At 40.6% G+C, this 21,956-nt stretch overlaps 2 protein-coding genes across 2 annotated transcripts; one reads left to right on the top strand and one right to left on the bottom strand.

Moving 5' to 3' along the window:
- The first annotated feature begins 11,431 nt into the window (after positions 1–11,431).
- LOC112554377 (adhesion G protein-coupled receptor E4-like) lies at positions 11,432–14,301 on the top strand. Its single transcript, XM_025222134.1, has 3 exons — positions 11,432–11,443; positions 12,691–12,803; positions 13,421–14,301. Exons 1-3 carry the CDS (start codon positions 11,432–11,434, stop codon positions 14,259–14,261), a joined length of 966 nt encoding a protein of 321 aa, XP_025077919.1. The 3' UTR covers positions 14,262–14,301.
- Positions 14,302–18,952: 4,651 nt separating this feature from the next.
- Positions 18,953–21,704, bottom strand: LOC112553981. Its single transcript, XM_025221528.1, has 4 exons — positions 21,279–21,704; positions 20,796–21,060; positions 20,298–20,538; positions 18,953–19,413 (listed from the first exon to the last, which is right to left on the bottom strand). Exons 1-4 carry the CDS (start codon positions 21,669–21,671, stop codon positions 19,185–19,187), a joined length of 1,128 nt encoding a protein of 375 aa, XP_025077313.1. The 5' UTR covers positions 21,672–21,704; the 3' UTR covers positions 18,953–19,184.
- Between the last annotated feature and the right edge of the window lie 252 nt (positions 21,705–21,956).

Here is a 21,956-nt window from a genome sequence, read left to right as displayed (position 1 = left end):
GCAGAGATTGCTTGGCCGCAGGCTTGTCCACGTCTATCTATAGACAAAAGGTTTTACTTTGCAGCTGTACCAGCAACCAACACCACGGTCAGTCTCGTCCAAGCAGCTCTTTGGTGGTCCTGCAAGACCCGGATATGCACCTCTGTCACACAGACGGGGACCATCGCTATCAAACGCATCTTCATGTTAAGAGAATGGCGTCCTGTGGTTCTGCCGTTACGGCAAGGCGATAACAGCGAGCCAGAGTCGTTATTCGCGCCGAACGAGACTCAGTTAGGTAGTAAGCAGTTCCCCGGTGAGACGATGAAAAGTATACTTCCTTGTTCAGATTCTTCTGTGGTAGCAGCTGCACTTCGCTTGCCTCCTCGTCTCGCATCGTCAGCCCTGCTGGTGTTGCTAACATATGTCCCGCTCCTCAACTGCGCAAAGGCGTTCCCGGGCGTCCATCGTCATGTCGCTCTCCGCCTCCAGTGCTGACGATGTCAAGTGTGATGTTGCTCGTTCTAAAATCCCCTGGGTGGCTGTTGTCTGACAGTTGCTTGGCTCTTACACGGAGCCTGTTGGCGTACGTTGTCTCTGGAACTTCGGCTCTAAGCATCGACCTGGCTTTTTCACTGCTACCGAGTCAATCCTTTGGCCACATGTCCAAGAGGTCAAGAGGTCGTATCCTGCGGTGTTACATCATTTGTGCTGGCTGGTGCGCGCTTTCGGCGTCAGCTCGGTGATGGATCACACGTATCTACGACCGTGGGCTACGCTGCCGGGAGGTCAGGCTGCTAGGGACACGCAGCGCATCTTGGCTGGTCATCGCTCCATGTCCCTTACTTTAGTGTTTAATTGCGCGTGCTTGTCTGCGCGTTTCTACCATAATTCCACACTGCAAAGCTGATGCAAAAATCAACGACCTCCGCGCCGAAGGACCAACTAGCCCAGTAGACAAAAGAAGACTGTTGTCTACATCCGCATCACTCGATCATGGCCTTCACCTGGGCTGAGGCCACCGGGCTTGTCCAACTGGAAGACTATGATGCAAACATTGTGTTGAAACGCTTCACAAGGCTTGGATTCCTGATTGCCTTGGTCCTCAAACGTAGGGTCTGGAGTTTGGTGTGGGATCGATTCTCCAGTCTTCGATCATCTCGGTCATGATCGTTGCATCCACACAGAAGAACATGACCTTGTCAAGCGTCATCATGGAAACCTGACCATTGGACCACTGCAGCGATAAACATTAATAATATACAATGTAAATTGTTTGTAACCTCTACATTGTGATTTACACAAGCAGAGTAAGCTTATCTTTCCTATAAAATATAAGGTGTTAACTTACAAATAATATTACAGTAATTTACTGTTGGTAAATGCAAATTTTGTTTTGGGTATATAAATAAAATATTTGTAAATAAAAGAAGGCAATTAAAAGAGAAAAGAAATCCTTTTAATGTATTACCTATATCCCTGGTTTTTGAAAAATATGTCACGTGCTCTATCTTAAAGAAATTATCAGCTATTTAATTACAGGAAAGTGTACGAACGATTATCGTTGAGGTCTTTATATTAGACTATTTTGTATTTAAAATTAGAATTTTGCCGTTGATGTTGTCATAGTAACTCTTGTGTTTTGGCATTAATCTAAGATTTACGAAATTATAGCTAGTGCTGTGATTCTCGATGATGTTCCATTTGCTTAATTTTGTTTTTATTTGCAAACAAGAATGTGTTAGTATTTGTCCGGAAGATCTCAATGCAATCATCTTTTTCAGTAACCCACAGTTTTATGTCGTGTGTCTGATTCTAGAAACTCCTCAGCCTAACTCCTAACCCTGATTCTTTTGGTCTCTGTAACCTAAGGCATCCGTACACACAGAGACTCAGTCGAATAATTCCAGATACCTGTCCTTAAGACTTTGTCGTCAAAGGTTTTCCAAATAGTTCCAACAACAGATCTTTGTCTTTAGTCATAGCCATGTTCTTCCTAAACTTCTAAACTGTGTGTGCATTTCATCTCATGCAAATCACCATGTACAATAAAAAATAATGGTTAATAAACTTCTGAAAAAGGCTTATCATGCGGGTTTTTTTTATTATTTTTATTTTATTTTTACAGGACACAAAAAAGCAAAGACACTAACATACAGGTAATCAGCCAAACACATGAGGTTATTTGTTACACAGATATACCAACGTACGGGTACATAAACGCGGCGTGATTTTTTTTTTTTTTTTTTTTTTTGCCTCGGATAGAATGTGTACAAAGGGAGTGTCGCAAAATCAATTTCCATCGACGTTGCCAATTGTTCGTGCAGTGACTGTTCAAGTACTGACAAATAAAGCGATCATTCAATCAAGTTACTCTGGTGATTACAGAACCTCAATATTCCTATTGTGACTAAAACAAATCCAGAAAAATGCTCTCGTGGTGTTTGGTCAGCAGTCTACTTACCGATGAACCACTTCAGGACCTTCTACAGGACGTGCGATGACAGTTGCACGTGTCACGTGTTCTCTCGGGTACCTCTCGGTCCTCTTAACAATACTCAGTGTGTATGGCAAGGATCCATTGCAAGCCCCAGAAGTGCATAACCTTGTCAAGCGTATCCATGGTGATCTGATTGCCTGAGAGTATCAATCGACAGCGGTAGCGATGTATACCAATGATGTACGATTCTATGTGAATGTTTTTACCTCCAACAATATTGAGTTACCAAAGCCTATGTGTGTTTGTGTGTGAAGGGATGGGGAAGAAAAGAAAGAGATTTTTATGGCTTTACTAGCTGCACAACTATATATATCAAAATACAGTACAATCACGATAAAAAAAAGCAGGTGACTAAGCGCACGGATATACAGACAGACAGGCAGGTAAACACACAGAGTCAATTGTTGAAAAAATATCCTGACAAACAGGACATACATGCGAACACAGACACTGGTGTACTTCTACACGACAAGAAGACAGACAAACGGAGGCAAACACACATTACTTTTTCTCGAGGCTAATGGCTGGTGTAAATAAAGTTCTTAAATTTTCGTCTGATGTTCCGAGTTTTGGTTGAGTTTTCCTTTCTGCAGCAAAATAAAACAAATCTGCATTTTTGCAAGAAAGATAAAATAATAAAATAAGACTTTATTTATCCCAGAGGGCAATTCAGTTAAAGAAATTCAGAAAATCCTCAAGATTATTTTTTAAAGCACATGAAGACCTTAAAGGAATCAAAGTAACCTAACCAAAACAGAGAAAGAATAAATAAATGGAAGATAAAAAGAAATAAATTTTGATGAAAGCAAATGTAATGATGTCCGAGAGAAAGCCTTGCTGTCTGTTGACTAGTAAGATGCAAAAAATCTCTTAACTTTAATATTCATACTACGAGTAGCACAAAAGTTTAATGGCGACATCATAGTTATAAATATTAAATTTCCTTCATTTACATCGTCAACATTCGAGTTCAGAGTGGAGCCTGTTGTTTCAAACAAGGTGCCGAGCAGGTAAGATACTAAATTTTCCTACCATAAGTGAAGATGCCCCTATATAGTCAAACACGATTTGCTTGTAGAGTTTCAATTTTTTTAATCAGACACTCGGACCAAAGATAAGAGGACAAAGTGACGCCACGTGATGTTTGGTCAGCCATCCACTCCACTTGCACTCGTTTCCGTACTTTCCCCAGAACGTGCGGACTAAAGCAAGGGTTGTATAGGTGTGACCATCCCTCCATGCCACTCTTACAATTATCATTTACATTTTATCATACATTATGCATACTAATAACCAATAGTATTTCTCTCCTCAAGTTTGCTACTCAGTGGACTGACCATCATTTACGGATTCATGTTATCTTGCCATGTTTTAGGCGGACCTGAAAATTCCAGAAAGAAACTTGGGACCGAGTGTAGGATCAAGTAGTCTGCGGATTGTTTCATGGTATAGGTGTAGGAATACTGAGCTTGGCGTTTCCTAAAGTTCAATGAATCCTTCAGGTCACGTGTATGTAGCAGACGACTAAACTAAACTTCTATATCTAATAACATACTTGTAGATCGTTCACCCGTCAGTCTTCACTGATCGCAGTTATTTAATGGGATTCAGTGTTGTAGCTTCCAGCAGCAAACAAGTCTCCTTCAAATTATAATAAATTGAAATCGGATAACAAGATGAAGATCGGCATGATAAAACTGTGTGTGTTCTCTTTCGCACCACTTTAATTTCAGTGTTGACGGTAAGTTTTGAGGTTTACTGATTCCCAAGCTCCAAATATTTGAAGGTTTTTTTTCTGGATTTTATCTTACACAAGCAGTGTTGTTTCACTTTGTTTATGGTTGGCTCATTGGAGGTGTTATGGTTCTCTCATTCTGTCACATAGCTTTTATCCAACCTCTTCTGTTTTACCACATGTGCTTATTTTCTTTTTTATGTGTTAATTTACCTCTTTTACAAAAGGAGCACTGACGATTGGATTATAATTTAAATTTGTTAACATAAGAAAGATCAGTCTGGATGTACAAGCAGTCCAACTGACAAAACAAAATTAAACGGTGACAGTTATTTTTAGTGTTGGACATTTTACTGCTTTTCTTTTTATCTTTTGTATTTAAGTTTCTTGTCATTAAAATGTATGTCATTTTGCTATAACTGTTTGGTTTAAAACCCTCTACTATGTGGTAACTGTAAGAGGGACATGAAAATCTTCAACGTTTCTCGTCTAGACTAAAACTGACCACTCTCCCACAACCAGAGAATCATATACAAAGTTCTCTCCAGGTCACAGAAACAAGTTTCATTTTGATGTAGATGATCAGCAAACAGCAACTGAAGTAACATCAGTCGTCGATCAGTGGAACTACTCTCTCGACCCCTGTGAGAAATGTTTTAACACTACACCAACACAAGGCGCTGATATAAATGAGGTAACGTGTCAACTAATTAATATGATTCTTCGGGAACCTTGAATAAAAAGGATCCATAAAAAATATTGTTTCTTCAGATCGGTAGGATATATGTCTGCTCCCTAGCATATCTAATTTTTAAAACAAAAGACATTTATGGTAAAAAAATTAACGCCAATCAAGAGATAGTGCATTTTCACAGCATCGAAATATATAGAGAGCAAAATAATTTTTTATTATTTTTTTTTCTACAGTTTTTTACACAGAGCTTCTTCCTAACTAGTAATACTATTTCAAGAAAGAATTGTAGCTGATAAATGTGTCGTTACTGTAGCCACGTAAAGTTGAAATTCTCAATGATGATTATTTTCTTTGCTGATAACTACGTTTACTTTTTTCTGTCTTGTTTTCTTTGTTGAGCACTTTCATCACAAAGGAATGCACCGCCACTGCGGGAAAGCTCTTCCGGTTCATGGATTGCACTCTCTTGCCCACTAGTGATGATGTGTACTACGTCATGGTGTCCAGGTGAGCGTTAATTAATGACGTCACCTCCAAAAACGAGTTATATCTGTCTAACCTGCTTGCTTACCTATATGCATGATTGTCTTTCATATTTTTACTTTTCTATTAACTCTTTTTCATATATATATTTAGACAACATTAACAGGTATTACTGATGAATGTCGGTGAATCGCGTTGCAAAATTATTCACAGATCAAAAGAATATTTAAGTAATAGTAATGTTTAAAATCCGTATATATACTAAATTACGAATCAAGCTGTTTTTATGTATCAGGTGTGACAATTCCACAACAGCACCTAACAGCCAACAACAACAACAACTATGTGAAGGCGACTCTGGGAATGATACGATCACCAAAGTTCCAGTAGTCCTGAAGACCAATAAACACATTATTTTTAAAAACATTTTCTGCGCGTTCTGTCACGACTACAAGCTAAGGGATTTGGATACTGATGTGTTTTACTATGGATACTACACAAATTCAACATTTTCTTCGTATGATGCACTTGAACGCGACATGGAACAAAAAGGACGAATCTGTCAACAAGATGAATCGACTAACATGAATCTCCTGTGTAGATGTACACCAACCGACCTCGTCAAAAGTTCGACACTAGGTCTTACTTATAAACTAACCCATTTTCCACTTATAAGGTGGGATGGAAATTTCAACCAGCCACAAAATGGTAAATAATACGTTTCCAAGTTTTCGTTTTGGGGGATTCTTGCCAGCTAGCCTGCTTTATTCCTTCCTAGCAAGCTTTGGTTAGTTCGTTTCGTTCAAACATTTACTTTTCCTTCCAGCCTTGTGATGGGAAAAACTATGAAAAGTCATATTCTTCATATATTCTATATGTATATAGCAATTATATTAAACGTTTGATGTGGTCAAACAGAAATCGCCTTGACACCCTGGCCATCAAAATTAAAAAGAACATCAATGTTTGTGATTGTTTCTTTACGATGATGTGATTTAAAACATACTACATTAAAAAAAATCTAATACAGGCAGGACAATGTTTTCAATTTACAATTATTTAATGTAAATGTCTAAACGATTGCAGAATACCAATTCCAGTCAACCAACAACTTTAAGCCAAATTTTTAAAATATTTTCGACTTCAAAGAAGATTCCTGGTCTTACTACACCAAAGAAGGGCAGATCTTTCCGGCGGACATCGAATGTTCTGACGATCAGGTGACTAACGACCTTTCCTTTGACTAGTGTGTACGGGTTTCAAGCATATATTCATGTTTTCGCTTATTATATGAGTATACGTGTCAGCAAATGATCGGTATTCTTCACGGAAGCTACTGTCATAAGAACAACACACACACGATGTCCACACGCGTTCTTTCAACTCAAACAACGACCTGTCCATGAGCTTCTCGTCTTTTACTGAAGCTCCCACTGTCGATTTTTCTGCTCTTTTCGTCTTATCTGTTATCTGTCTTTTAAGTTGATACTGGTCAGGTCACAATAACACAAATACTCTCCCCTCTAATAATTCTACTTAGACAACTCACACAGCGAAAGCTCAGTGCTAAGTATACCCTCTCACACCTCTCAGTTCCACACCAAAGGTAAAGTTCCTTATACTTGTCCTTGCGTCAAATAATAATATAATAAACAATAATAAACAATATACCAAAATTGTGGTTTGTATGTATAGATTATTTCATTCCATGGTTGTCTCCTTTCATGTTACTGCGTAAATGCTTCAAAGTTCCTGATTCTCACTAATAAAATTTGACTAATAAAATCTGACTTAATTAAGAAATCCAAGAATGGCACTTCTGACTCTGACACTTCATCACTTAGGTCTACTTCATCTACATCGGCAGCTGTCGGCCACTTCAATGTCCTCTTGAGATGTACCCATACAAAGGTCAATGTCTACTACGGGATGTTGCTGTAGCTAACAAAAGTCTTCTCCTCTTTCCCAACGGGACTCACCAACTGTCCTTCCATGTCATCATTGAAAATTCTTCTCATCATGATGTCCAAGTGCGAACAGCCGTGCAAACCCTTACTGCGACCTTTGAAATGGTCTTGAATCAGACCACCAACATTACCAAGTCGGTGACATCTTCCTCCTTTGAAAATACCTCTCACTGGGTGGTAGATATTAAAGTTGAAAGCGTTTATAGTACGGTTCGTGACATGGTCCATGCAGCATATTTGGCTTTGAATAATCCCGTTGAACTTCTTCAAACCGATATAGTAAGAACTGTTACAGTTTTGCTGTCCAACATTAATGAAACATTAATCAACGAGACAGGAAGCTGCAGCACTGGTGTCGTTAAGTTCGAATCCCAAAATCTGACCTTGGAGACGAATGGTTCAGGTGAATATTATGTCCGCAGGCTGTCCACGTTCTATCCTATAGACAGAATAGGTTTTACTTTGCAGCTGTACCCGACAGACAACGCCACGGTCTCGCTCGTCCAAGCAGTACTGTGTGTTCTCCAAGACCCGGATATTCCGAACTGCCCCACAGAGGGAGCAGCCATATTGTCACAAACATCTTATATAATAGAGAATGGTATTCTGATTGTCCTGCCTCACCGCAAGCAATACAAGGGCCACGAGTTTGTTATTCGCGCCGACAGAACAGCAGCGGTGTGTAACAGTCTGACACTAGACGATGAAAGGTACCTGCTTCTGTTCAGATTCTACTTCTTCGAGCAGCTGGCGACTTTCATCTGCCTCCTCGTCTCCATCGTCAGCCTGTTGCTGGTGCTGATAACATATTCGCTGCTGCCGAAGCTGCGAAACGTACCCGGCATCATCGTCATGTCCCTCTCCGCTTCCATGCTGATGATGCAAGTGTTGATGTTGCTCATGTCAATCCCCCGTGGATGGCTGTGTCTGGCCGTTGCCTGGCTCTTGCACTTGAGCCTGTTGGCTACGTTTCTCTGGAACTCGGCCCTGGCGTTCGACCTGGCTTTCACTCTCAGAAGTCAATCATTTGGCCGCATGTCCAAGAGGTCAAGAGGTCGTGTCCTGCGGTGTTACATCATGTTGTGCTGGATGCTGCCGCTGCTTGTCGTCGTCAGCCTCGGTGTGATGGATCACTACGGCGTCTACGACGTGGGCTACGCTGCCGGAGGTCAGTGCTTCATAGGGACACGCAGCGCCATCTTGTGGCTGGTGATCACTCCAATGTCCCTTACCTTGTTGTTTAATTGCGCGTGCTTTGTCTGCGCGTTTTCTACCATATTCCACACTGCAAAGCTGATGCAAAAATCCACAACCTCCAGTCAGGGGGGATCTAAGCCTGAAGACAAACGGAGGGCGTTTATCTACATCCGCATCACGCTGATCATGGGTTTCACCTGGGTTTTCTGCTTTGTCGCGGCTGTTGTCGACTTGGAAGAACTCTGGATCGCCCACATCGTGTTGAACGCTTCACAAGGTTTGTATTTCTTCATTTCCTTCGTCCTCAAGCGTAGAGTCCTCATAATGCTGCGGGACCGATTCTCCAGCTTCCAACCCTCTCGGGAAGAAACGGTCGCAACCCCGCAGAGAAGCATGACCTTGTCCCGAGTCACCATGGAGACCTGATTAATATGCGAGTGTGTAAAGACAATGACAGCGATATACAGTAGTACTGTACAATGTAAAAGTTACTTTATCTTTTATCAGAACTGAGTAGCGCAAGTATAAACAAATTTGCCTTACCTATGAATATAAAGTCAAAGAATATATAAATACTATTGCAATAATTTACTTTCGGTTGTTTTTGTTGCTGTTGTTCTTTTTGATGTAACTGTTTTGAGACAGGATTCCTCTCCGATTTACAAAAATATATCCACAGTTGTGTTTCTAGTTTTTTCCTTATACTTTAATACTTATCTGCGAATAAGTGACTTATAAACTGTTGGCTGCAATGTAATACTGAGAGCTTTAGTAAACTGTTAATAAAGTTCATTATTGTTTGATTGTGATGTGTAGCTGATGCATTATATTACCAAGATGATAATATTTTCCCCATTGTCCTGTTTCTGACATGAGATTTTTGGTCTTTTAATCATATCTATGTTCTTCATAAACTTCTAAAAACCTGTGTGCAGATTCCAACGAGTTTGACTAGAATCCAACCAACGTTGTCTGCGAAAATGATGTACCTGAGCATTAGTGTGTGTGTTGATGGTTGGGTTGGTTGGTTGGTTGGTTGGTTGGTTGGTTGGTTGGTTGGTTGGTTGGTTGGTTGGTTGGTTGGTTGGTTGGTTGGTTGGTTGGTTGGTTGGTTGGTTGGTTGGTTGGTTGGTTGTGCTCAGACAGGCACGCACACATTACAAAACAAAAAACATTCTGCTATGCAGAGACACCAACAAACAAGCAAGCAGCCAGACATGGAGTTATTCATTACATAGATATACTGACAAACAGGTAGATGACCACACAGGCAGAAAGAAACATACAATCATTAGTGAACTTAAACACAGAGCTTTGGGAGTTCTATTTGAAACCTCCTGTATGCAGCAGAAATTATAATAAGTAAACAGTTTACATTAACAGCAACTAACAGTTTATATTTAAAGACCTCAATAATTTAAAAAAAGAAAGAACTAAAGATTCAAAGAACAAATAGAAAAACTAATTTAAAGAGAAAAATGTATAATTCACCAATGTAAACAAATAAGAAAGAAAAAAACTGAAGAAAAATCTGTAAAAAGGCAAATAGACTGAGGCCAAGTAATCAATCAAGAAACAAAATTGTCTCAAATAACAGGTGGATCTTACCTTAAACGATAATCAAAATACTGTTACTCGAAACTTTCATACTCACATTACGTCTTCCATTTAACATTAAACAATTGATTGTTGATTATAATTATTAATTTCACGTTATATGAATGTTTTTCTTATGAAGAAATATATAGCAACTGCACGTTATAATCAGTCATATTAATGGTGTTGGTAAGAAGAAAGATGTAGCAGTAGTAGGTCATAGGTTATGATCAGCTCATTGAAAATTGATGTCACCAAATAATGACGTCAGAGGGTTTTGACGTAAGAGAGCAGACGTTGAAAAATGGAAGCTAGATGAGAATGAAGAGGAAGCCTGGAAAATAAGACGAAGCTCAGCGTTATAAAAGTTTGCTTCGTTTTTACATCACTGTTCAAGAGCCCAAGGTAAATTTTAATTACCAAAAAAAAATGTATGTACTTCAGATGACAAATTTTTTCATCCTGCCACCATCCAACATTGGAAGTGAAAAAGGAGGATATTCCATGTTGTTTTTTAACTGACGAAAGTACACAACAGTCTCTACTTGTGCTTTAAATAAATATCAGAGAATGCAATGCAAAAATATGGTTGGCAGTGGATGTCAACATTTAAGTTCAGCGAGTGGATCCTTCCCTTTTAATCTTTGAAAATGTAATGTATCAATCGCTAGCGATGATCGTCAGGTATCCACGATGTGTTGTCGTCATCTATCGTCGAGAAAATTAAACTGAACACGAAATCCAAACATAATCCGAAAATCGGCGCCCACGTGGAGTTTGCTCAGCCATCCACTGAGTCCAGAATCGCTTTTAAACTTTGGAGAGAACATGAGACCAAAGCAACGATGCGTGTGTGACATTTCCACTAAGCAATCCTTCATCGTCAGTCACACGTTAACGTGAACACCCACAATCATTGCATTTATCTTAAAATTTATTATTCAGTAGGGGAGAATAATTTATTAATTATATTGTGTGGGCGTGTTTGCTGATAATTCCATAAATCATCCTGGATTCAGTATGAAAGGATGAGTGGACTCCTCCGCGGTCTATTTTCTGGGTGATGGAAGGAATGTTGAACGTGGAATTTCTACAAGATCCTGGAGGTCACCTGTGTGGTGAAGACATGTAACTTTCTACATTTTAATAATATTCCATTCGACACATTGCAGCAGGACTCTGTTCATCTGCTGTTTAGTGCTGACTACTTTGAAGCTTTCAGAAGCATCCAGAATAATTCTTCCTTCATATTAAAGCATATCATAAGCATGGAAAATAGGATGACGCTCAGAGTAATATCACAGTGTTTAATTTTGACATCGATCTCTTCAAGTGCCCTCGGTAGGTTTCCATACATGGCAACATCATGTAAACAATAGTTTGATTTTTTTCTTCTCTTTTATGTATTGAGGTCTCGTTACAATAGCGGGTTTGTAATGCCTTCTTGACTATCAACTCAATGTTTAATCTGTGTCTTCAACAATGTCATTGTCTTACTAAAATAGGGATGTCATTTTATTAGACCTCACATGACACTAATTATTACACTTTAAATCTTAGACATATATTTTACTAATGTCTTCTCTGTGGAAGCAGCAAAAATAAAGGCCTCTTCCAAAGATATAAAGAATATTTTCAGGCGCTGGTGATCAGCAAACAACTGCAATGCCGTTATTCACAGATCAGTGCGAAGAAAGTGGAGCTGCACAACGTCACTTTACTCTGTCATCGCTAGATGATAATGAAACCACCACGACATCTGTGTCTCCACAGATGATACCAAGTTCATCTACGACGCTCTTTTCGATGTTGAGCACCAGTGAAAATCTATGTATCCATGCGAACTGCTGTCATCACTTGTGTCCATTATTCGGCGACACTTGTGTTGACTGCAACGAAACTTGTCTAAACACTTGGCCGCCAGAGGGCGATGGTTTAAATAAGGTAAGGTACCAGTCTACACAATTGTGTTTCTTCGATCAGTAATTTAGTTTTAAACCGCCAGAGGGCGATGGTTTAAATAAGGTAAGGTACCAGTCTACACAATTGTGTTTCTTCGATCAGTAATTTAGTTTTAAACCGCCAGAGGGCGATGGTTTAAATAAGGTAAGGTACCAGTCTACACAATTGTGTTTCTTCGATCAGTAATTTAGTTTTAAACAGATTTTTATTCAAATTTTGTTGAAGCTATCTTCTAATGATCTCAGCAGGGAAAACAATGTGGTGTCGATTATCAAGAAGACCCAGCAATGTCCTTACTTTCTGCGCCAGCTGAGCAAAATTGGATTAAGGAGGAATATTGGGGTCTAGTCTTGGGATATTGGGGTCATCGAGAGCATACTTACATTCTCAGTCACCGTGTGGTGTGGCAGCGCCACCCAGAAACAGAAAGTTCTGCTTAAAAATAGGTAGGGTAGACAGGATTATATACCGTTACTAGTTTTATTTTTTGAATGTTATCCACGACAGGGAACACTCTCGGCCAATGTAAATGTGTCCTGTTAAGCTGTTGAATTTGTCCTGATAATTTTTTTTGCAGACTATCCCAGACTCTTTCGTCTTCAAAGAAAAGAGCACCACAGCAGTGAGACTCTTCATGGACTGCTCTCCCTTTGCCACCTCTGAAGGGTCACAGGTCAAAATGGTATCCAGGTGTGCGCTAACCAGAGTTTTCTCATTACCGCCAGTAAGAAATTCCGATCAGATGTTGTTGTGACTGTAAGAGTAGATATGCTTCTGTGGTTAATGATATCACCTAAAGTACACGGCAACCCCATTTCATCGTCACACAATTACGACGATTCTACCGATCTATATTTCTGTCTTCTTTCTTTTCAGTGCTTACTGAGCCTTCCCTCTATCCACCTTTCTTTCCCACTATCTGCTATACATTTGTGTATCTCCCCTTCTTTCCTTTCTTTTTTCATCATTAAAAAACATTAATAATTAGATACGATTATACTCATTGCCCATTGATGAATATTGAAGAATAGCGATAGAGACTCGATAGCTATAACTCTCACCACCATACCCAGTTCCCAATCCATGTGAATGATGAGTAACGGATGATACTGTATCATTCCAGGTGTAATAATTCTACACTTCAGTTGAGTGACCAGCAAAGACAACTCTATGAAGGTAACGAAACCCTGGTTGTCCTGACCAACCGTGAGCAAGACAAAAGCCACAAATTCGCTGTTCGTGCCGACGGAATTCCAGTGGTATGTTACACAACTGTTAGACAACGAACAGTACCTGCACCTGTTCAGATTCTACTCCGTGGAGCAGCTCGCCACCCTCATCTTCCTCCTCGTCTCCATCGTCAGCCTGCTTCTGGTACTGTTAACCTATTCCCTGCTGCCGAAGCTGCGCAACGCTTCCGGCGTCATCGTCATGTCCCTCTCCGCCTCCATGCTGACGTTGCAAGGGTTAGGACTGCTTCTTCAGCTACCCCGCGGGTGGCTGTGTCTGATTGTCGCATGGTTATTGCACTGGAGCCAGCTGGCGACGTTTCTTTGGAACTCGGTCCTGGCATTCGACCTGACTTTCACCCTCAGAAGCAAGTCAGTCGGACACACATCTAACGGGTCAAGAGGTCGTGCTTTGTGGTGTTACATCATGTTGTGCTGGTTGCTTCCGCTGCTTGTCGTCGTCTGCCTAGGTGTCATGGACCACTACGGCATCTACAACGTGGGCTACGCCACTGGTGGGCAGTGCTACATAGGGACATGCAGCTCCATCTTGTGGCTAATGATCGTCCCCATGTCCGCCACGTTTTTGTTTAATTTCTCATGCTATGTCTTCGCGCTTTCTACCATCGTGCACACCTCAAAGATGTTGCGGCACGCCACGATCTCCAGCCAGGGAGGACCTAACTTGGCAGACAAAAGGAGGCTGCTTGTCTACATCCGCATCACGCTGATCATGGGCTTGACCTGGGCTTTTTACTTTGCAGCTGTTTTTGTCCCCCTGATAGAACTTTGGATCGTCAACATCGTGCTAAACTCTTCCCAAGGCTTATATTTCCTGATTTCTTTCGTTCTCAAGCGAAGGGTTAGGATCATGCTACGAGACCGTTTCTCTAATCTTCGACTCTGTAAGTCAGGATAATAATGTATTTTCAGAATGGAGGCGAACTTTGAAGTAAAGCTTACAAACAAACACAGTGGACCACATAGCGAAGAAACACCATGGACGTGTATAGGTGGATTGCTGTCTGTCTGCCAAGACCAACGCTTAGCCTCTTGCTAAATTCTCCGCTGTTAGTCTCGGCGAGCCTGAACAAGGAATGTGACGAAACCGGAAGCTTTGTAGTCTGATGCCTCGTTTTAGTCGTTAACTGGAAAAAATCGTCTGCCAGCAGTCCAGTGATACAAGTTCGTGGAAACACAAGCAACGCCAAGCGGGTTACACTGAAAATGTATGGAAGAAAATGAAAGTGTGGATGATCTGAAGAGATTGCTTGACTGTAGAAAAGATTCGTTTTGTGTAGCAACGAATCCAATCGCTCTTCAGTGCAATACAAACGACACACACACACACACACACACACGTGAGAACACCACAAATACTCGTTTAATACAAATATATATATAGTAGGGTGAGCTACCGACCTACTCGCCCTTGCATACAATCAATCTCTGACTCTGGAAAGCGCAGCCGTAGGTTGTTAAAACCTTTTTAATTAATTAAGGGAACGCTTGCCGGCCGCCTGCGAAATGTAGGTTTATACAAAACAGATACAGTCCTTAAACAACCGGGCTGCTGGTTGTCGAGGACTCGCAATATGTTTTCGTCTGAAGATGTTTCCACTCGCTCTTGTTAGCGATACTCATTCTTCAGCTAGTCCTTTTCTTGCTCCCCCAAACGCTCCTTTTTCATCGTTATCTCCAACCCCCAGGTCTTTTCTTCTTGCGTCATTTTATGACGAAACCGAGATGCATCAGAATTTCGTCATACTGGAATTGCACCTAATATATATATAGAATATAGAAGCAAACAAACAAATGAAATGAAAGGAACAAGGAAGGAAACAAAAAACAATAGGTCGGGGGTAGAAGGGGACACCTACATCTACTAAGCGCCACTCCTGTTGCGTGTAGCGACGAATCCAGCCGCTCCCAGCGCCGAACAAACCAACACGCACACAAAACGACGCTACAAATACATATTTAATGAAAACAAAATAAAAACAAACAAACTCCCTCCCAAAAAGAAAAGAAACAAAAACAAACGCCTCACAACCGGACGCCAACCGACCCCACCCACGACTCCAGACAGTTCCGTTCCCGCAACAGAACCGCAGTGACAACCAAGTCCAGGCTTCCTAAAAGGTAACAGCCACAACCGTTTCTTCGACGGTAATCACCACACTAGTCCCCGTTTCTTCGACGGTAGTCACCACACAGTCAAACCTTCCTCCATGAAGGTCCTTTCCTCTCCGTCCCTCTCTAAAAAAAAAACGTCACCAAACAAAATTACGTCAAACTTTATTGACGCAACAGCTCCCCCTTCCCCCAAGACCAAGACTCAGGCTGAGCAAGCATGCGACACGCGACAACTCCCTCCCTTCTCCGTTCGTACCCTGAAATATCCCCACGGATAGAGGTTACTCCGTTCTCACAACAGATTTTCACGCAGATAAATGTTACTTGAATGTTCTCACAACAGATTCCTCACAGTTCAATATGGCTTCTTTCTCACAATGGATTTCTTTTCCCGCCCAACCTTGCTCCCTGGTGACCGCTCTCCTTTCCCTTTTTTTTTTTTTTCTTCTTCTTCTTTTCTTTTTTCCCGCCAAAAACGTCAAAAAAACAAAATTGCGTCAGATTATGACGCAGCAACCCCCTGCTCCCCTCTAGAACAATGGTTCTCAAAGTGTGGGCTGCACGCGTAAGTCAGGTGGTCAGCGGCTGACAGTCACCAAATATCAACAAAGTGATGTTTAAATCGCCAGAGACACTAATTAGTCCAGTAGTGATTTCACACGAGTTTTAATTGTTAAAATCTTGCCAGGTATCACCGTGGAGACCTTGAGTTTGACTTTCTTGCTGCAGCGTAGATAAGATAAGACTTTATTTGTCCCAGATGGCAATTTTGGTGCAGCTCCATTAAAATTAAAATTCATAATTGCATGCACAATTAAATAAGCTGACCGCCATCTTAATATTGTCGGCTAGTGGTAACGGTCACATCCATCCAAAATAAAAAAAACACATGCCTAACAAGACTGAGCGTAAGATCATCATCACACACAGTTCTATACACACAGATGATTGAAATAGAAGTAGAAAATATCAGGATGGGGGAAGGAGTGGGGAGAAAGAGCCAGTGAGAACTTTCTACCTTCTACTGTTTGTGTGTTATCAATATTTCAGTGTATGTCTTTCACAGTAACTCAAATTATTTCTTATTATGCTATGATATACCTAACCCGGGTAAGTTAAAAAGTGTGCAAATATGATTCATAAATACAAGTCAAGGTAATAGTAGAGTGAGCGCTTTACTCAGGGAAGGTCACTGATTTCGAATAAACAGACGAACAGAGGAGTAGAAAATTGCCAAAAAGACGGAATTGTTAAAAGAAATATTTTCTAGCAATTTGCATTCACTAAATCTCGATATGTAAACCAAACCTAATGACGCAGACCTACACAATTACTGTGAACAATAATTGAATGAAAACTACTACACGTTCCAGCTACAGTTTGTATATTTGTAGAGGACCCGATGTTATTTGTGAAGTTCAAATGACGTAAGGTTTAGTAGAAGCAAAAAAGAGTCCCGTGTAATTTCTGTTATTAAACACAACATTCTTCTAAAAACCTTCAACGTTTTCCACATGAACACACATATAAATAGACGAGATTCAAATTTATTTTACTCTTTACGCGATTCTACGCAGTTTTATTTTGCCTTTAGAATCCCTTTAAAGGATTGCACCTGCTGACGGTTCCTGCTTTTATTTGAGTGCTGGACGGTTGTTGTCCGTCCAAAACCTCACCACTCGGTTACATATTTTCAATGGAATGGATAAAGATACAATATTTTATTTCATTCCTTCAAATCAGCACAGACCTATGTCGTGTGATTTAATCTAATGAAGCGCTTCTGTGACGAAGCCAGACCCTGATATCTGTCGTGACAGATGAATTTGTGCTTGAATTACATGCCTTATATTGGCAACAGTTTCATTTATTTATTTTCCATGCACTTATATAGATATATTAAACAAATCCAACTACAACACACACATATATGAGAAAGAAATAGAAAATCATTGTTTCTACAGTAAGGAGAAACGCAGGTAAATAAACATTGTAAATGCATTGTAGAATCACGATAGACAAAATTAATTTCTTAAAGTCAAACGATCTCAGGACGAGAAGAGAATATAGGTTGGACCATACAGATAAGAGTTAAACCTCTCTATCTCAGACTTGTTATTAAAAAGTTTGCCTTCAATAATTAGTCAAAGTCACATTTTGCTTTAAAATATGCGTTATATAAAGGTAAGCGAATACATTCCACTATCAAGTTACAAATAATCACACATCTCTCCGAAAGGAATTTGTTCCGATATTAGTTCAAAAATTCTAAGCTATATTAAGGTTTCAAAAGATATGTTTGATCTTTCTTTTTGATTACAAAAAGTACATTTATTAGTTTAAAATTATTATACCAACGATTTTACAGACAATATGGTACTTAAACCTTTTTCATTTTTCTTGCTTTATTTTGAGTTATCAGTATTCAAAGTCATAATTTCATCTCAATCCTTTAGACATAGAATTTAGTATCTTCATCATCTCTTTGATTTCCAACGCTGCGTTATCTTTTGTTACAAATCGTTTGTGGACTGACATATTTTCAGAATAAGTCCGTACATGTTTAAGTTCATTTTCATGCAATTCTTTTGTGTAAGTTGATCATGAGACTGAAATGAGCAGATTCATGATAAAAGGTTGGGCATATTGTTTAAGCCTCTTTAATTAACAATGGCAGATTTATTAGCAATTTTGAGCCCTAAATATGTTTTGCATTGGTTTAGAAGTTTCAGGCTTAATACAGAAACAAAAGATTTTTTAAGCTGCAGACACGTCTTTCCATAGCCATGGTGTCCAGGCTGGAACTATAAAAATTAATACCAATAACTTCAAGGCGTGGATCTCCCACAATATCTTTCTAGTTGTATAGAGTTGCTAAAACTGTTCTCAATACTTAGTCATTTTTCTTTTAAACTCATAAGGCGCATATAGCCTTTAAAGAAATGTGTCCTGTTGTTCATTCCAAACTCCAGCTTCATTCTTCACTCTTTGACCATCTTTATTAATTTCAGGTCAAATAAATCAAAAACGATGTTTATTCATCGACGCAAAACACATCGAGATAAAAAAAAACCTTTCCATATCTCTTACTATACCACCTAGACATTTAGAAAAATAAAATCTTTGCCTATTAACTGCCTTTAAATCTGTTATTTTTTATATTTGTTTGATTGACTGTCTAGACTGATTCCTAATTTGGTTTGGTTTGGTTATTTGAACTATTTCCTTCTTTTCATTTATACCAGTTTTCGTAAATTCAGCAACTCCAATGTATACCTCCAAGTTACTCCACCTGAAGTTTTCTGTAAGTCTGTTGAATACATTTGTTTGCCTGGTATGCGTGTTTGTGGGGGTGCGTATGTATTTTTCTTCTCGATTTTAACTTTCATGTCAGCCTCACAACATACACACTTCCACGCAAAATAAAAGCCTCCTAGGCATGTGAAACGTGTGGAGAAAGAAAAAGAAAGATTCTTCTATCTTTTCGTTTAAAGGTAACTCGAGTAAGACATTCTGAACTGAGCCAGCCTTGCTGTACACAGAGTGTATTTTCTTACATTGCAACACATCACAGCACGACCGATGCGAAGTTCATTAAGGTCAAGCGCTGACCGATGCGAAGTTCATTAAGGTCAAGCTTTGACTGATGCGCATGCGCCGAAGGATCTGCTGTTGTTGGCGACGCTGTGAGTCCAGATGGCGGGCATCACATGTCGACGTCGCTGCTCTTGAGGTCCTCTTCAGATATGGAGCCATCGGAGCACGAACTGCCGGGTGGGGAGGCGCACAGCGACATCATCTTCAGCTGCGCGTTCTCCACGCACGTGCTACCCACAGACGATCGACTATCGGTCGGGTAGACCCACAGCTTGTCGGATGCGGAGTGAGGCATGCCGGGGGATGAGATCCTCTCCCCTTTGTCGTTCGTGTTGTAGCTGTGAAGCAGGAAAGGGGAGGTTACAAAGCATGAAGACGTATTTCTTCCGAAACAAGACACAATCCCAAACAGTCGGGTACATTGTACAAGATCAGACAAGCAACAGAGATAATAGGACTTACTCGTTACTTATCTTCGCTGTTATTAGTTGCATAAAGAATATATCTTTCATTAGTATATCCATAAGGCACGATTCACAGAGGGAGTAAAGGTTATTAAACTTTAGTGAGTGAACGACGTAACTAGCCTAGGGAGAATTCAGAATCAATATGATGGTGTCTAAGGGTGGAAATTTATATAAAAGCTTGAAATTTTATGACTGCACTAATTTTGTAGTATGGCGAAGTCACAGACGCTGATTTAAAGTAGAACTTTTCTAACAGATATGCAGACAGAAAAACAATGAAAGACAGAGGGATGGAGCACGGGCTCAGCTTTGTTACTATTTTATATCTTTTTTTTTTTTTCTTCTTTTGTTTTGTAGTTACGTTTAACGGTAAATTTTTTTCTTTTTTATTTTTCAACCCATTATCGCCGTCTTCTGCTCCTATCGTCTTTTATCTCATGCACTACTATAAATTCAAAACAGCGCAGGCAGCATTTACAATATTTAAATGTAGTTTGATCACGCCTTTTAAACTAATGAGACGGATTCATTAGCGTCAGCGAATTAGTCTTTTATGGGTTTGTTCTACAGGGGAGAAAACTCATGACTACAGAAACAGCAGGGCTTGTTTCCCCTGGCTTAGAAGACCTTCCACATTTTTATATTCCGGCAAAAAACAATATATTACTTTTCAATCCTCCCCACCGAGGCATGAATTAGTAAATTCGATGATGATGATGATGATGATGATGATGTCATGACATGTCTACACTTACATATCATCATAGATGGGGGCCAAGGTCTCCATCGACCCTTTGGAGTTGTCCGACGACGAGGTATCCGACTTCACCCTCACTGTCTCCCTCCATTTGTCATCTGTAACAATGGACGGGTAGGAACAGAGATACCTGTTGTGCGGGAGGGTGCCTTCAAAGTACATCCTTTGCTGCTGGTTGCAGTTGTCTTCCCCTGGGACTGCGTGGGTGGTTTCATCTGCCAACTCCGTTACGCGCTCTCCTGCAGGAGACAGGACCAATCACACTAAACATTAGATTGGCTGGCATTTCTCCTAGCTCTGACTCAAAGGTCACAACCCGCACTTAGCACGACATTACCTGGTTTAAACTCCTGTGGACAGGGTTAGGTTAACTCCAAACAGGTTTTATTCTACACAAATTTCCTACAATGAAATATTTAAAACATTTTATTTGTACACATCAAGTACAAAAATCAATTACACCTGCGCACGCGCACACAAAGGCAGGCAGCTTTACCACTGTTGCTGTAGGTGTTGAGGCAGTTGTAGGCCATGATGCTGTTGACCTCATCCCCCAGGCGCTCCTCCGACAGCGTGCGGTAAGGTCGGCGAGTAGGAATGTTGTGCATCAGCGCCGTGTCGCCCCGCTTCTTGCGCAGCACGTTGCGCATGCTGTGGTCGTTGCTGAGGATGTCGCAGTCGCTTGAGTGGATGGTGGATCCCTTGTGGCGAAGCTTATCCTGGAGACCAATCCGCACGTCTGTGTTGCTGCGGGCAAATTCCTGCCGTGCACAGTACGCACGCAGGCATACGCATTCATAAACATGCATGTATGCATTCAAGCACATGCGCGCGCACGCACACAAGGATAGGCTATGAACTCAGAGAGACACAAGAAAAAGTGCAGATAGAAGTATTTCTAACTTTGCTATTCTTATTTTATTTTTTGACAATGGGAATGTAGGTGTTCTAACTTAAAACATGGTGGTGGCTACTTTACCGGCTCGCGACAGCCATCCCCGGCGACAGGTCCCGGACACTTCCGGCGCGACTTCAGCTGCTGTTGCTGCTTCTTAAGAGAGGATTTGTGTAGCCAGGTCCGCGAGTCCTTCTTGAACTGCTTGCCGGCATGTTCCACGAGAAAGTAAGGCGAGCAGTCCTCGTGGGTCCTCTCGTTGTCCAGAAAGCGTCTCAGCACCGCCGTCTTGTCGACATCTTCGGATCTGGGCTTGGGATTTTTGTGCAGCCAGGTTCTCGAATCCTTCTTGAACCCAGGTGGTAGCATGCCCGCTGCCAGATTTGCTGTTGACCGTGTGCATCTACACCTGCCCCAGTATTTTACCCTGGCCCTCTGTGCCGCTCTCCTGCTACAACCTTTGCTGCCACGGCTCATGATGTCGGCGATCACGTCAAACTTTGGTGACGCAAAAATTGTGTGATAACGTCAAAACAAAATGCGTCATGGAAACTTTTATTAAATCACAATCAAATTAATGGAGTACCTTTTGGCGCAAGGAGGAGCAGAATTTATAAGTTTCGGATGAGTGACAGACAAGCTGTACGACTGAAAATATCTATAGGTAAGTAGTAATAGGATTACTTTGCATAAAAATGTCTCCATCTTGAAATCGACGTCAGCGTTGTGGTTTGTGTAACCAAGCTTCATTTTATTATTGCT

Source organism: Pomacea canaliculata, linkage group LG13 (assembly GCF_003073045.1).
Source record: "Pomacea canaliculata isolate SZHN2017 linkage group LG13, ASM307304v1, whole genome shotgun sequence".
Taxonomy (NCBI): domain Eukaryota; kingdom Metazoa; phylum Mollusca; class Gastropoda; order Architaenioglossa; family Ampullariidae; genus Pomacea; species Pomacea canaliculata.
The sequence above is the reverse complement of the archived record's forward strand: the minus strand, read 5'-3'. Positions and strand labels throughout refer to the sequence as shown.

Excerpts from the sequence above, each read along its gene's own strand:
- LOC112554377 (XM_025222134.1), top strand. Across the intron at positions 12,804-13,420 it reads CAGGTCAAAATGGTATCCAG|ATTCTACTCCGTGGAGCAGC; the intron begins GTGTGCGCTAAC and ends GCACCTGTTCAG.
- LOC112553981 (XM_025221528.1), bottom strand. The coding sequence starts at position 21,671 with ATGAGCCGTGGCAGCAAAGGTTGTAGCAGGAGAGCGGCACAGAGGGCC. Across the intron at positions 21,061-21,278 it reads GGGATGGCTGTCGCGAGCCG|GAATTTGCCCGCAGCAACAC; the intron begins GTAAAGTAGCCA and ends TGTGCACGGCAG. Across the intron at positions 19,414-20,297 it reads GCCCCCATCTATGATGATAT|CTACAACACGAACGACAAAG; the intron begins GTAAGTGTAGAC and ends CCTGCTTCACAG.